The sequence below is a fragment of the Lycium barbarum genome, chromosome 6 (assembly GCF_019175385.1).
Source record: "Lycium barbarum isolate Lr01 chromosome 6, ASM1917538v2, whole genome shotgun sequence".
In the NCBI taxonomy this organism is placed as follows: domain Eukaryota; kingdom Viridiplantae; phylum Streptophyta; class Magnoliopsida; order Solanales; family Solanaceae; genus Lycium; species Lycium barbarum.
In genome coordinates, this window is record NC_083342.1 from 132474004 (window position 1) to 132487660 (window position 13657).

Sequence of the window (13657 nt, forward strand, 5' to 3'; positions counted from 1 at the left end):
TCGTAAGAACCTAAATGTTAAACTCATCAACTTAAATATAGCCAACCGAACTAATTTGGAATTGAGGTTTAGTTGTTTGATTGAATAACAATACTATATTAGTCAGGGCGGAGCTAGAGTGTAGGAAGCGGGTTTGGCAGAATTCTGTAGTTTTGGTTCAAATGCCGTTTTGTCTTAAGAAACTCATTTAATATGTTCACATTATTAATTTACAACGCAGTAACTCAAAATGACTAAAGTACCTAACCCATATGCTTCAAATCCTGACTCCGCCTCTGAATTATTAATGTCCTCATTATAGAATAAGTATGCAAATCATTTGCTTTATCATTTCACAATTTGTGCACCAATAACCATAGGAATAAGATATAGGAGGTGAAAAAAAAACCCATCTTTTCATTAAGTGATGAAATCCAGAAAGCAAATGTTTGAAAAAAATCTGGACCATTTGATATAATCTGTCAAGTTAATTAATTTAATTGTTAAATTAGCCAATTTTGCTAATCCCATTGAAGCTATAGTCAAGGCTTCACATTGTCAACTTAACATTCAGTAGAACAAAAAAATTGGCAGAGGAAATAGTGAGAATGAGAAAGAGTAGAGCTAATAGGATCAATAGAGATAGTTTTAAAAGGGTGCAAAATAGTGCACGTTTAAAAGCAAGGAGACATATATGTATATGTTCCTATATGCATTTGTTGATAATCAAGAAAGGAGGAAATTGTTTTAATTAAGGCTAGGCAATTTCATGACCCTTTCCTCTGCAGGGTAGTAGTATTGAAGACAAAAGAATTATTATCATTTTAATCCACTTTTTGTCTTGATCCACTATAAGACCACCTTCTATTTTAAGACTATACTATATGACAAAAACAAAACAAACAGATGGTGAAAAAGGCATAGTAAACACAGAATTCATGTGATCAAAGAGGAGGAAATTATGGGTGGGGAACAGCTAAGGTTGAACTTGTTTCTTATATCATCTTTTTTATGAGAAATGATTCAATTCCTCAGTACTCCTTTGTTCTATATGCTTTAAAGCTCTAGCTCTAAGGACTTGCTGTTAAAGAAAGTGCAATTGCTGTTGTGATGATGGAAAAGGCCTTATTGAATATAGATAAAAGAGCAATTTTTTACCAGATTTTTCGTCCCACAATCACTAGTCAACTGGTAATATTCTTCTTTTGTTCCTCATTTTACAAGTATAAGTGAACTTTCTCTCTTTTATTTTCAGTAAGAGTAATATAAATATTTTCTGAACTCATATTTTCAAAGAACTCAGAACCTTGAACCTATTAAGTTTAAATTCTTGATCCGTCTTTGTCTCTAGGTCCTTTGTGCCGGACTTTATATGGCCTACCACTTAATGATTTTTTTTTCTTTCGACTCTCTTAATTTGTAGAGAATTCCAGCCTGGTTTCTTAAGCATATTTCAGAAGAATCACCTGATAAAGCAACTCTGAAGTGTCTTCCGGGTGGCACTTGGAATGTGAAACTAGAGTGTGATGAAGATGGTTTGCTTATACACAAAGGTTGGAAGAAATTTCAGAAATATAACCAACTACAATATGGGGAATTTCTCTTGTTTAAGTACGACAGCGATCTGCAATTTACAGTAAGAATTTTCAGCAAGAATGGACTGGAGAGAGAAGTGAAGTCAACAACTATGAGCAAAAATAAAAAAGCTACAATATCTGACGGGGGCAAAAAGCGAAAAAAGCCAGGAAAATATCCTTACAGTTCCAAATTCCCTAAACAAACTCATGCTAACGGTGAAAATGGCACAGGTATGATGATTTAATTCATACCCCCTTCCAATTCTTCTAGCTGTCGTTAATAGTTAACATATAATGGACTAATAGTGATTGGATACTTTTAGCAGCCGAACTTTCCCTTGAAAAAGACCTGTTTTATTATAGTCTTATGGTTTATCACAGCCTATTAAGTTGAATTAACCAAACACTACTATGTTGTGTTTTCTTCAGAACATCAAACTCCAAGAAGAAGCGCTGCACTTGAGAAAGTAGAGGACCTTCTCACTCCAAGTATTCCTCAATTTGTTAAATGTCTGAAAGGCTACAATGTGAACAAGTCTTGTTTCTTGGTAAGGGTTTTCTTGAACTAATTTAATAAGTTTGTTATTTTTACACATTACGTTTTCTAGCCGATATACACATATCATACACGGATTATACATAAATCATACATCTACCAGCTATTTTTAGTTTAAGCGGTTGGGTGGGCAACTATTAAGGTTAATTTGATAAGTTTCTGTTTTCCGCTTCCTTTCATGCTTTATTTGTTTCAGTAACGGGTAATCCATGAAATGTGTAACATTTTGTTTAACCAAGTTTTTCTAATGCAGTATGTTCCAAAGTCCTTCTATGAACAACTTTCAAAATCAGACAATACGACAACAGTCGTCCTCCGTATTTTGGAAGGAAAAGAGTGGAAAGTGAATTGTGTGTCACAAAAAGGCTATCGCGCTTTCTGTGGAGGATGGAAACAGTTTGTGAGTGATAACAAGCTTAAGCAAGGATATGTCTGTGTTTTTCAGCTTGTCAATACAAATGAACTGAAGGTCTCCGTTTTCGACGATCCGCCTGAATCTCTGTTGAAACTTGCTGCATAAAGATAATGCAAGAATGACCAATTAATGTTGATTTTGGCTATGAAAAATGATGCTCAGAATGTCTTGATCAAAACTTTTCCAGAGAGAGGATTCACCTAGAGTTCTCTGGTGCAAATACCAATTAATGTATTAAAACTGTCTTATAGCCAGTGGTGGATGTAGCATATAGTCAATGGTTTCATCTCAATCTGACATTTTCGATATGAGTATAGATATATGAAAAAATCACTATGATCTCTAGAAATATTAGATTATGAACCCAAAATTCAAATATGTAATGGGTGCAATCGAGGGAACCTAAACGTATCAAATTTAACTCATGTTTGACAAGCGATATAGCCAACCGAACTAACTTCGAATTGAGGCTTAGTTGATTGATTGAATAACAATACTATGTTAGTCAGGGGCGGAGCTAGAGTGTAGGAAGCGGGTTGATCTATCACTGGAAGATACTCAAATTGTAAATTCTCATAGGGAATGGTGCCAAAAGTAGTCGGCCTAACCTTCATTTCGTGTAACCAAGTTTTTTCTTTCTCCCTTCCTGATAGAGTGTAACAGCCCAACCCACTAGCGATGTTGTCTGCTTTGGGCCTAAGCCCGCACGGCTTTATTTATATACGCAGCATCTCTCTTGTGTTTAGCTGATGTGGGTCTTTGCTCCTAAGTTTGGGTGTCACAAACACCCCCTCTTATGGACTCAGCGTCCTCGCTCAGGTTTGTACCATCAACAAGGCTGACACAAGAGTGGCTCTGATACCATCTGTAACAGCCCAACTCGCTAGTGATATTGTTCATTTTGGGCCTAGGCTCGCACGACTTTAAAACGCGTTGCTATGAGGTAAGGCATGCTTACTTATATACCCAGCATCTCTCTTGTGTTTTGCCAATGTGGGACTTTCCTCCTAAGTTTGGGTGCCACATAACAGGCTCCAGCATGACAAGCTGCTAGGCCTAGAGGTAGACCCCTAGCCACCAGACAGTTGCCACCTGAGCTTTCGGCAGAGGAGGATGTTATGGACATACCAGCAACAACCCCGGTTGAGGGAGTTACAGTTTCAGTACCACCAGAGTTGTTGGTCAAGATGGTATCAGAGCCGCCCTTATGTCAGCCTGTCGATAGTCAGCCAGAGTTCAACTGAGTTTAGGTAAATCCCGAGTAGGCGGAGCAAACCTCAGTGCTGAGTCAAGGCAAATCCCATGAGGTGGGGCAAACCTCTTTAGTCCATAAGAGGGGGTGTATGTGACACCCAAACTTAGGAGGAAAATCCCACATCGGCAAAACACAAGAGAGATGCTGGTATATAAGTAAGCATGCCTTACCTCCTAGCGACGCGTTTTAAAACCGTGCAGACCTAAGCCTGAAGTGGACAATATCACTAGAGGGTTGGGCTGTTACAGATGGTATCAGAGCCACTCCTGTGTCAACCTTGTTGATGGTGGGCCATAGTTTAAATGTGTTATACCCCGTATTTTTATACGTCGAGCTATTCGCAAAAGAATCGACGTGAGATAAAGACGGAACCTTTCCCGGATACGAAATAGAAATTTTAATTTTCAATTAGAACATAAATTGTTTATAAATTGTATTTAGGGTAAAAATATTATTATTGGAAATTAAGAATTAATTAATTGTGATTAGATTATTAGACAATACTTAGTGATTAATTAAAAATTAATTAGCTTAATTAGGTTTGGTGGGCCCCACCCGATCATTCTTCAAAAAAAAAAAGTTATTAAAAATTATGATAAATAAATATAATAATGAAATAAAGCTAAGTTAGTGGGTCAACATGGGAAAAGCACGTGTAGGGAAATTGGGAACAATATATGTATAGTTAAATGAAAAGTGGATGAACATTTCATCTCACACTTTGCAAAGCAAGTTTCAGAAAAACAAAAGTGAAGGCATCAAATGCATGTCACCTTAGAAGGGCACGTGTAGGGCCTAGACAATGCATATATTATATTAGCAACATGACCATAGTCATCATATCCAACATTTCAAAAGCTTGAACAAAAAAAAAAAAAAAAGAAGAAGGAAACTCCCTCCATTGAAGCTCACGACCAAGAAGGCAAAAAAAAAAATCATCCCCTCTTTTTAGCTCCTCTAAAATTATTCCATTGATGTAAACCCACTATATTGAGGTCCCTAAGTAGCGTGGAAGCATCGTTGGAGCGATCAACCCATTATTTTCATCTTTTGGAAACCCTAGGCTATTGGAAAGTTGAAGAAGAAAGGTAAGCATTCATTATGTTTTTGTGTTATGAAGGTTATATTCATGTTGTAGTATCTTATAATGGTTGGAAATCATGAAATATAGTATGATTGGAAGTGGGTTGTGTGATGGGTGTGCTAGCCGTGTAAATGGGTATTGTGATTGGGTTGTTGAATAAATTCCTTGTAGCATGTTAAATTGTTGTAGTGTGTAGGATGGCTAAGAATCATCAATATATGTATATGTGTAGTGATAGATGAATATGGGTCATGCTATATGCCAAAGAACACACTAATGTCACTTAGCGTTTTAATGGTTGTTGTGATGACTTCTAGTTTAGAAATGAAAGTTTAATGTCCCGAAGTGATATGGTGAATTGTTGCGGGCTGTTTTGAGGTTGGTCGTGCATTTGACATGAATTGTATATTTTATGAAAATGACATCGTTATATTGTGGATTGTGACGCAAAACATGACTTGAAAATGAGGAAAAATGAAAAGAGGGCTGCTCGGCTAGGGACTGTTTTCGGCCCAAAATGGAAAAAAAAAAATTGGGTTGTTGGAATTATTATGTGAATTGTTTAGAATGTTGTTAGTATGGGTTTGGGTTAATAATCAAATGTACGAACGATATTGTGGCTTTAAAGTAAGCCATAGAATTGAATAATTGGGAAGTTGTCGAATGGCGTAAAGGAGAGCTACCATTATTATTTTGCTTTTCGAATTGGTTGTTGATGTTGTTAGGTTGGTTGTTGTTGTTGTTTTTGGTTGATATGGCCGAATCAAATTCTCGGGGTAGCCTATTTACAGGGGAAATGCTGCCGAATTTTCTGTAGAATTTAATGAATAGTTTGAATGAATGGTTTAAGTCCCCTTAGCTAATGTTTGGTATTCGTTGGCGTATTTGTAGACCTTGGGGAGCCTGAGGCGTAGGTTGGGATTGACTTTAGATTGGCGATCTTGGGGTGCGTACGAGGTATGTAAAGCAACCTTCCTTCTTTTGGCATGCCTTAGTTTCACATAGGCTAGATTAGAGCTTTAAGGGAATTCCAAATTCGAGATCCGAGCATGTTATGATCCATATATATATTCTTTGGCACTCTTATGTATGTTTTTACGAAATATGAACCATGATGTATTTGAAGTAATCGCTTTCCGAACTTCGCATAGAAAATGTTCACTTTAGGGAATTTTGTAATCTCTGAATGCCATATTTTTCGCATAGAGGCTCGGATCGCTCCAATAATTTTTATAGGAGTTTGCTTGATGTATAATGGGTATGTTTTTCATAGGCGGGCTCAGTTCGGGTCTATACTCGTCCGTGGGTCCCGCGACGCCCTTTATGTAAATTCGACAACTTTGAATCAAAAAGTGATAATTATTATTCCGATTTCGAATATGACTATTTTACTTATCCTTCGGATTTATAATAATGATTTTATGCATATGATTCCTCACTACTCCGCTCGTGCCTACTATGTTATCGTTCGCCGGTTCCCGGGCCGGTTCTGTTGTCGTGCGCTTTGTGATACATTCCGGTGTTATGCTGTGATTATGGTTCACCGTGCTCCTCGCTCGAGGGTCGGGTTCCACTTATGTTTGGCGTTATGCTGTGTTTGGCGTTATGCTGTGTTGTGATGTGTGACGGGGATTCGGAGATTTGAAACTTTCTGGTGTTATGCTGTGTTGTGGCGCCATCGACAGGCGAGCGACCACATTTTCCAGTGCCCTATGCATAATTTATACTTGGGAAATAAACATTTTGATATATTTTTTTTGATATGTATTATTTTCTATATATCTGATGCGATTATTATTCAGATTTATTTCTGCACCTTCTGCTTTGCATACTCAGTACATATTTCGTACTGACCCCCTTCTCCGGGGGCTGCGTTTCATGCCCGCAGGTACAGACGCACAGCCTGGTGATCCACCTGTTTAGGACACCCTTTCTGCTATTCGGAGTGCTCCTCTCTTTCCGGAGCTTATACTTTTGGTATATATATTTATTAGTGCATTTGTATATATTCGTTCATGGGTACGGCGGGGCCTTGTTCCGTCATATGATTCTGTCGGTTTGTTTAGAGGTCTGTGGACATGTTTGTGGGTTAGGGTCTTTCTGTTCGGATGCGTGTGTATATGTTGTGTTTGGGCGATCCCATTCGCCGCGGCGGCCAGTCCGCATATGTTTACATGTTGTTTTGTTGGCCCTGTGTGGCCTTTGTTGGTACTTCTGTGCGCAAGGTTATTTTGGGATAGTCCGTAAAACAAAGGAAACTCTGCCGAAATTTTTCTGGAAATTATATAAATTTGAAACACAGCCTTGTCGGCTTCTGTTATATACTTGAATGTGTTTGATATAATTTGAGATAGAGTTTGATAGATGTGTTTGGGTGCCCAGATCGGGCGCTAGTCACGGCCTACGGGGTTGGGTCGTGACAGAAGTGGTATCAGAGCGGTTTGTCCTCGGAATGTCTACAGACCGTGTCTAGTAGAGTCTTGTTTATCGGTGTGTTGTGCACCACATCTATAAACAGGAAGCTACAGGACATTTAGGATGTTTCCTTTCTTTGAATCTTAGATCGTGCGATAGAGCTGTGCTATTAGGATGATTCTGTTCTGATCTGTTGTTGTTTTTCTTTCAGTGATGCCTTCGAAAAAGGCGACGGCCGCCCAGAAGAAAAAGGGCGTAGTAGGAGAGACCAGCCGGGCTCAGAAGGATACTCGGACCCTTGCTCAGATGATGCGTGATATTACGTCCCGGCCAGCCGACTCTGCTACGTCTTCATCGTCAGAGGAGTCTGGAGCAGCTTCACCATTAGCTCCAGGGGCTCCAGCTCCCGCGCCTCTAGCTCCTCAGCCAGGGGCGGAGGACAGGACACTGAGAGAGGCTGTGCAGTTATTGACCACTCTGGTAGCGGGACAGGCTCGCAGACGCGGGCGGAGAGATGATGATGATGACGATAGGTGTGACAGCCTGAGGGTTCGAGAGTTTCTATTATGTGGCCCTCCAGAGTTTTACGGGTCTAAGCCCGACAAGGACCCCCATGACTTTATTCGGGGGATGCGGCGCTCACTAGATTTGGTCAGGGCTTCAGAGACTGAGTCTGTTGAGTTGGCTTCGCATAGACTACGGGATGTCGCTGCTCACTGGTATGAGTCCTGGGAGCTATCTAGGGGTGAGGGTGCTTCCCCAGCTACTTGGGACGAGTTCGTGGCTGCTTTTACCCGCCACTTTTTGCCCCCAGAGTTACGGCGGGCGCGGGTTGACCGATTTTTACATCTGCAGTAGAGGGGTCGGAGTGTTCGTGAGTATAATATGGAGTTTGATTCTCTGGCCCGGTACGCACCTGCCATAGTAGCAGATATGGCCGATCGGATGCACAGATACGTGATGGGGTTAGACCGCTACTTGATTGATGGCTGTATGGCGGTGGCATTGCAGACAGACATGGATATTGCCCGACTACAGGCTTATGCTCTGGGTATGGAGGACCGACATAGAGCTGATTATTCCAGCAGAGATCGGGACAGGAGGCCGCCCAAGAGGGCCAGGTCCGCTGGGTATTCTGGGGAGCCTCAAGGCGGGCAGCCTCAACAGTATGTTAGACAGTCTTCTCAGCCAGCGCAGAGTGCGCCCCCGCAGTCTACCGGAGAGGGATTTGATAGTGCCAGATACTCAGGAGCAGGCCAGAGCTCCAGGGCTCCAGGTTCACAGGTGAGCCGAGGTTCCAGCCATGCGAGACCACCTATGCCTCGGTGTTCGTATTGTGGGAGATCTCATCCAGGAGAGTGCTACCGAGCTACGGGAGCCTGTTTTTCTTGCGGCCGTCAGGGCCATATGATGCGTGATTGTCCGATGGCAAGTGGTTCTGGTAGTACAGTTCAGCCGATGGGATCAGCCGCGGGTTCATCTTCTACTCCCTCAGCTTTGCGCCCTGCGGGGCGAGGTATGCCGGCACAGGGGGGCCGTGGTCGAGGTCGTGGCAGTGGTTCAGATTCTAGCGGTCCTTCGAACCGCATATATGTGTTGGCCAGCCGACAGGACCAGGAGGCGCCACTAGGTGTGTTTACAGGTGATTTGAATTTCTAAAATTCGTTACATTGTTTGGTAAGAAATTGATATATGCTACTCAAAAGGAAGCTCCCCCGAATTTTTAGAAGAGACCCGTAGATTTGATCCAACATTCGAGGACGAATGTTCTAAAGGGGGGAAGAATGTTATACCCCGTATTTTTATACGTCGAGCTATTCGCAAAAGAATCGACGTGAGATAAAGACGGAACCTTTCCCGGATACGAAATAGAAATTTTAATTTTCAATTAGAACATAAATTGTTTATAAATTGTATTTAGGGTAAAAATATTATTATTGGAAACTAAGAATTAATTAATTGTGATTAGATTATTAGACAATACTTAGTGAATAGTTAAAAATTAATTAGCTTAATTAGGTTTGGTGGGGCCCACCCGATCATTCTTCAAAAAAAAAAGTTATTAAAAATTATGATAAATAAATATAATAATGAAATAAAGCTAAGTTAGTGGGTCAACATGGGGAAAAGCACGTGTAGGGAAATTGGGAACAATATATGTATAGTTAAATGAAAAGTGGATGAACATTTCATCTCACACTTGTCCCGTCATATGATTCTGTCGGTCTGTTTAGAGGTCTGTGGACATGTTTGTGGGTTAGGGTCTTTCTGTTCGGATGCGTGTGTATATGTTGTATTTGGACGATCCCATTCGCCGCGGCGGCCAGTCCGCATATGTTTACATGTTGTTTTGTTGGCCCTGTGTGGCCTTTGTTGGTACTTCTGTGCGCAAGGTTATTTTGGGATAGTCCGTAAAACAAAGGAAACTCTGCCGAAATTTTTCTGGAAATTATATAAATTTGAAACACAGCCTTGTCGGCTTCTGTTATATACTTGAATGTGTTTGATATAATTTGAGATAGAGTTTGATAGATGTGTTTGGGTGCCCAGATCGGGCGCTAGTCACGGCCTACGGGGTTGGGTCGTGACAAAATGAGTTTAGGCAAATCCCGAGTAGGCGGGGCAAACCTCAATGTTGAGTCTAGGCAAATCTCATGCGGTGGGGTAAACGTCAGTAGGATGCTGAGTCCATAAGAGGGGGTGTATATGACACCCCAACTTAGGAGGAAAGTACATATCAGCATAATACATGAGAGGTGCTGGGTATATAAGTAAGCATGTCTTATTTCCTAGTGACGCGTTTTAAAGCTGTGTGGACCTAGGCCCAAAACGGACAATATCACTAGCGCGTTGGGCTGTTACATCGAGAGAGGGATGTCGGCCCCTCTCAAAATGAAGAAGGGTGGGTTCCAGAGAGGATTGCGCCAACCTATGTTGCTCGGACCCTTCACTTTTGCTGCCGTACCCGTGTCCGACACGACACGACACGGGTTTGGGTACGGAATTCGTGTCGGATCCGGTCAATAGAGATCGGATACTTTGACCGAAATTCATGACCAAATTAAAGAAAATTTTTGAGATTATGATTTCTCAAGATAACAAAAAGTAGAGATTTGAAGACATGAGATGGCATACCTTCAATATTATGTAGAAAATTTAACTAGTTTCTCGGAGCACGCAGTCTAGCACCTAGTAGAATGGAAGATTGAATCACATGTCTGGTACAAACTACATGTAGGTGCTTCCACAAAAAGCTCTCATAATCTAGGCATATTCTTGTAGCTATATTATTAGAATTTTGAATTATTTTTGCCGAATCCCCGCACCCGTATCCGTACCCGGATCCGTACCCACGAATCTTAAAATTTAGATCATACCGAGTCCGACCTCTAGATCCATACCCGTATCCGACACCCGCACCCTAGTCCGAGCAACATAGGCGCCAACCAAAGACTCTGAGAGTGAGAGTTGACATCAATCTCACGCCTTGTCATCAGATAACAAGTTGATTTTGCCCTGAACAGCGAAATAGGGGTGACTTCACATTGTTTCTTGACATGCCTATCTCTGTTGCACAATTCGAACCATTTCGGATTTACCTCAAATAAAAAATGAAAAAAACCTTAATTCGTGGCAGAATCAAGTAGTTTTGGTTCAAATACTGTTTTGTCTGAAGAAATTCGTTTAATATGTACACATTATCAATTTATAACCCAGTCAGTAGATGTCATAAATTGCATATTGCATTTCCAGATGACCAATTATGAATGTTAAAGGAAGTAACTTTGCAGTAAAACTATGAGAATGCCTCAGATCTTATTTATTTTTAAATTTAGTTTCTGAAATAGTTATATGCTTGAATTAGAACCTCAAAAGTTTAAAACTTGAGTTTATTTGAAATATGTTTCCATCTAATAGAGGCTGCTTTTATGATTCTGATTTGATGTTGCTCTAAATTCTTGTAAAAATGGAGCTTTTTTTCAAAACAGATGATCCCCACAGCTTATATCGATTACGAGAATGGTATGTTACCCAGGAAGGTTTCTCTTAGGGATCAGTTTGGAAATATGTGGCCTATAGGAGTGGTCAAAACAGGAAAATATTTCTATTTCCAATATGGATGGGAGAAATTCATTGAGGACAACAAAGTAGAGTTTGAAGACTTTTTAATCTTTGACTACGATGGAAAAGGTGTATTTGACTTCAAATTACTTGGAACCACTTGTTGTGAAAAGAATGGATATGGAGGTTTAAAATTGGCTCTGAAGGAGGAGGAAAGGAAGAAATGAATGTTGAGCATCAAAAGAGTGTTGTAGAGCCAAAATGGAAGTTGTCCAGTGATAGCAGTAGTAGTTCTTCTGATGATAGTAGTGAAGACTACATAGTAGAAGAAGAAGAAGAGGACGAGGAGTATGAAGAAGAAGAATGAAGAAGAAGACGACAAAATTGAGGTGGTAGAAGAAAATGAAAGGGCAATAACGATATGCAAAAGACAAGAGTCACGTTCAAAAGGCAAACGCGTGGAAAAAGAAGAAGATGACGATGAAGAAACTGAAGAGAAAGTGGAAGAGAAGACTGAAAAGGCGCCATGTTCGAAGCGCAGATTCGCGGAAGAAGATGATGATGATGAAGATGAGGAGGAAGAAGAGAATGAAAGGGCAAGCATATCCAAGAAAAAGGCAACACGTTCATAATGCAGATTTGCGGAAGAGGAAAATGATGATGGAGAGAAGGAATGTGACGAAGAAACTGAGGAAGAAGAGAATGGAAGGGCAGGCACATTCAAGAAAAATGCACCACGTCCAAAAGGTAAACACAAATTAAAGATCTTTAAATCTACTCCTTTGTTTTACTTTACATGCAATTCAACTCTTTTTCTTGTTAGTATGTTACTGCAATAATGACACATTTTTACATTTGGACATGCTCTTTTAGTCATAGAAATTTCATGAAATGAAGACCGCAAGTTCTACGGGCTGGAAAAAAGTTCAGTTGTTTGGTTTGCTGACAAACCCCAGTTTCTGTTAGTATTTGGAACTTCAGAGAAGAATAAAGTTAAATCTCATTTAACTGACACTTCTAATATGTTCAGAAAGTCTTCTTTCTTTCTTAAAGTCTATGTTCAATAAGGAGTATCTCTGAATTTCTCTTAGATTTCTGTTTGTGAACCTGACCAGTTAACTTTCTTGATTTAGCTGGATGCGAAAGAGCCACTGATCGCAAGGGGAGAGATCGCTATGACCATTATGGTACAGATATTCAGAAGTGGACGCGCAGTTCAGCCAAAAAATCCTTACTTTGCAGCAAAAATACGAGAAAAAAGGATAAACCAACTAGTAATCAAAAGCCTTATATATCTATTCTAGTAAATGATTTTATAGTTAGAATTCTCATTTAACAAGTCTCTTTTCCTAATTACAGTTCGTTCCGATTGATGTGGTGAGACTACAAACTTGAAATCCCTCCAACAATGACCATTCGCGACTCTAATGGCAGCAGATTTGATACAAAACTCAAGAAATGGAAGGACGGTAGAATATGGCGCAATTTAGGCAGATGGAATCTTGTGGAGAAAAACGATTGGTGTATCTGTGAATTTGTGAAAGGGAAAGGCAAAAAAGGGCTTTACTTGCAAGTTCAAGTTCTTCATGAAGGAGCAAGTTCCAACCCCAAAAAGAAGTACAAGAAATAGTTTACTGCTACTTAATTTAGCATTTAATTCTTATGGCCTTGAGTGTTGTTATAAGTTGACAATTTTTTTAAGAGAAAGTACTGATAAGTACTATTGTTTGTTGACAATAATTGAAGACTGTTCTAGTTTGTTTTAGTAGTTCTGACAATTGCTGAGCCAATTGACTGGTGTTAAGAACTTGACTAGTTTGTTAAGTATTGTTGCTTGAATTGCTTGTTATAATACAGGCATTTAAGACCTATAGTTTGTATTTATAAGTGACTACTGTGGCAATTAAGCCAATTGATTGGCGTTAAGACCAAAGTCTTCTTTATTTACATTTGAATGTTCATTATCTGGTCTACTTCTGTTTGAAATGCTCAGGTGGGCAAAGTTTGATCTAAATGCTTATATATCATTTGTGAGTCGTTTATACTCATCGCATTGTTCTTCAATTTTGGAGATATCTTATAACAATCTTGCTCTGAAAGTTTATTTAAACCCTTTGTTGAATCTTTATTTTATAAAACTAATGAGAAATAGATTCATAAACTAGGAAAAAATATCTGCCATTCAAATGTTTAGGAATCAGTAGTATTATATTTTGCAAGTATTTCTCTTTAAAGAAAGGGACAAAGAAGTCAATTAAGCTGCTTCTTTATCTAAATTGGGACAAAAGGACCGTGGCCCACCTAATTTCCTGGC

General features: G+C 39.7%; 2 protein-coding genes and 1 long non-coding RNA gene across 4 annotated transcripts; all 3 read left to right on the plus strand.

Moving 5' to 3' along the window:
• The first annotated feature begins 575 nt into the window (after positions 1-575).
• On the plus strand, positions 576-3218 carry LOC132600248 (B3 domain-containing protein Os11g0197600-like). The gene is made up of 4 exons (XM_060313325.1): positions 576-1170; positions 1403-1787; positions 1986-2104; positions 2366-3218. The coding sequence occupies exons 1-4, from the start codon at positions 1090-1092 to the stop codon at positions 2630-2632; spliced, it is 852 nt and encodes a 283-aa protein (XP_060169308.1). The 5' UTR covers positions 576-1089; the 3' UTR covers positions 2633-3218.
• Positions 3219-4148: 930 nt separating this feature from the next.
• Positions 4149-7288, plus strand: LOC132600249 (uncharacterized). Its single transcript, XR_009567169.1, has 3 exons — positions 4149-4870; positions 5758-5823; positions 6755-7288. It is a non-coding gene; the product is annotated as an uncharacterized LOC132600249 (long non-coding RNA).
• A 129-nt stretch (positions 7289-7417) lies between these two features.
• LOC132599110 (uncharacterized) lies at positions 7418-13559 on the plus strand. Of its 2 annotated transcripts, XR_009566767.1 has the most exons (4): positions 7418-8911; positions 11271-12090; positions 12477-12617; positions 12703-13559. XR_009566767.1 is itself a non-coding variant. In XM_060312329.1 (3 exons), exons 1-3 carry the CDS (start codon positions 11818-11820, stop codon positions 12736-12738), a joined length of 450 nt encoding a protein of 149 aa, XP_060168312.1. In that variant the 5' UTR covers positions 7431-11817; the 3' UTR covers positions 12739-13559. The 2 variants fall into 2 exon arrangements, 1 of the variants encoding a protein (XP_060168312.1); XM_060312329.1 differs by having other exon boundaries at positions 7431-12090.
• The last annotated feature ends 98 nt before the right edge of the window (positions 13560-13657 follow it).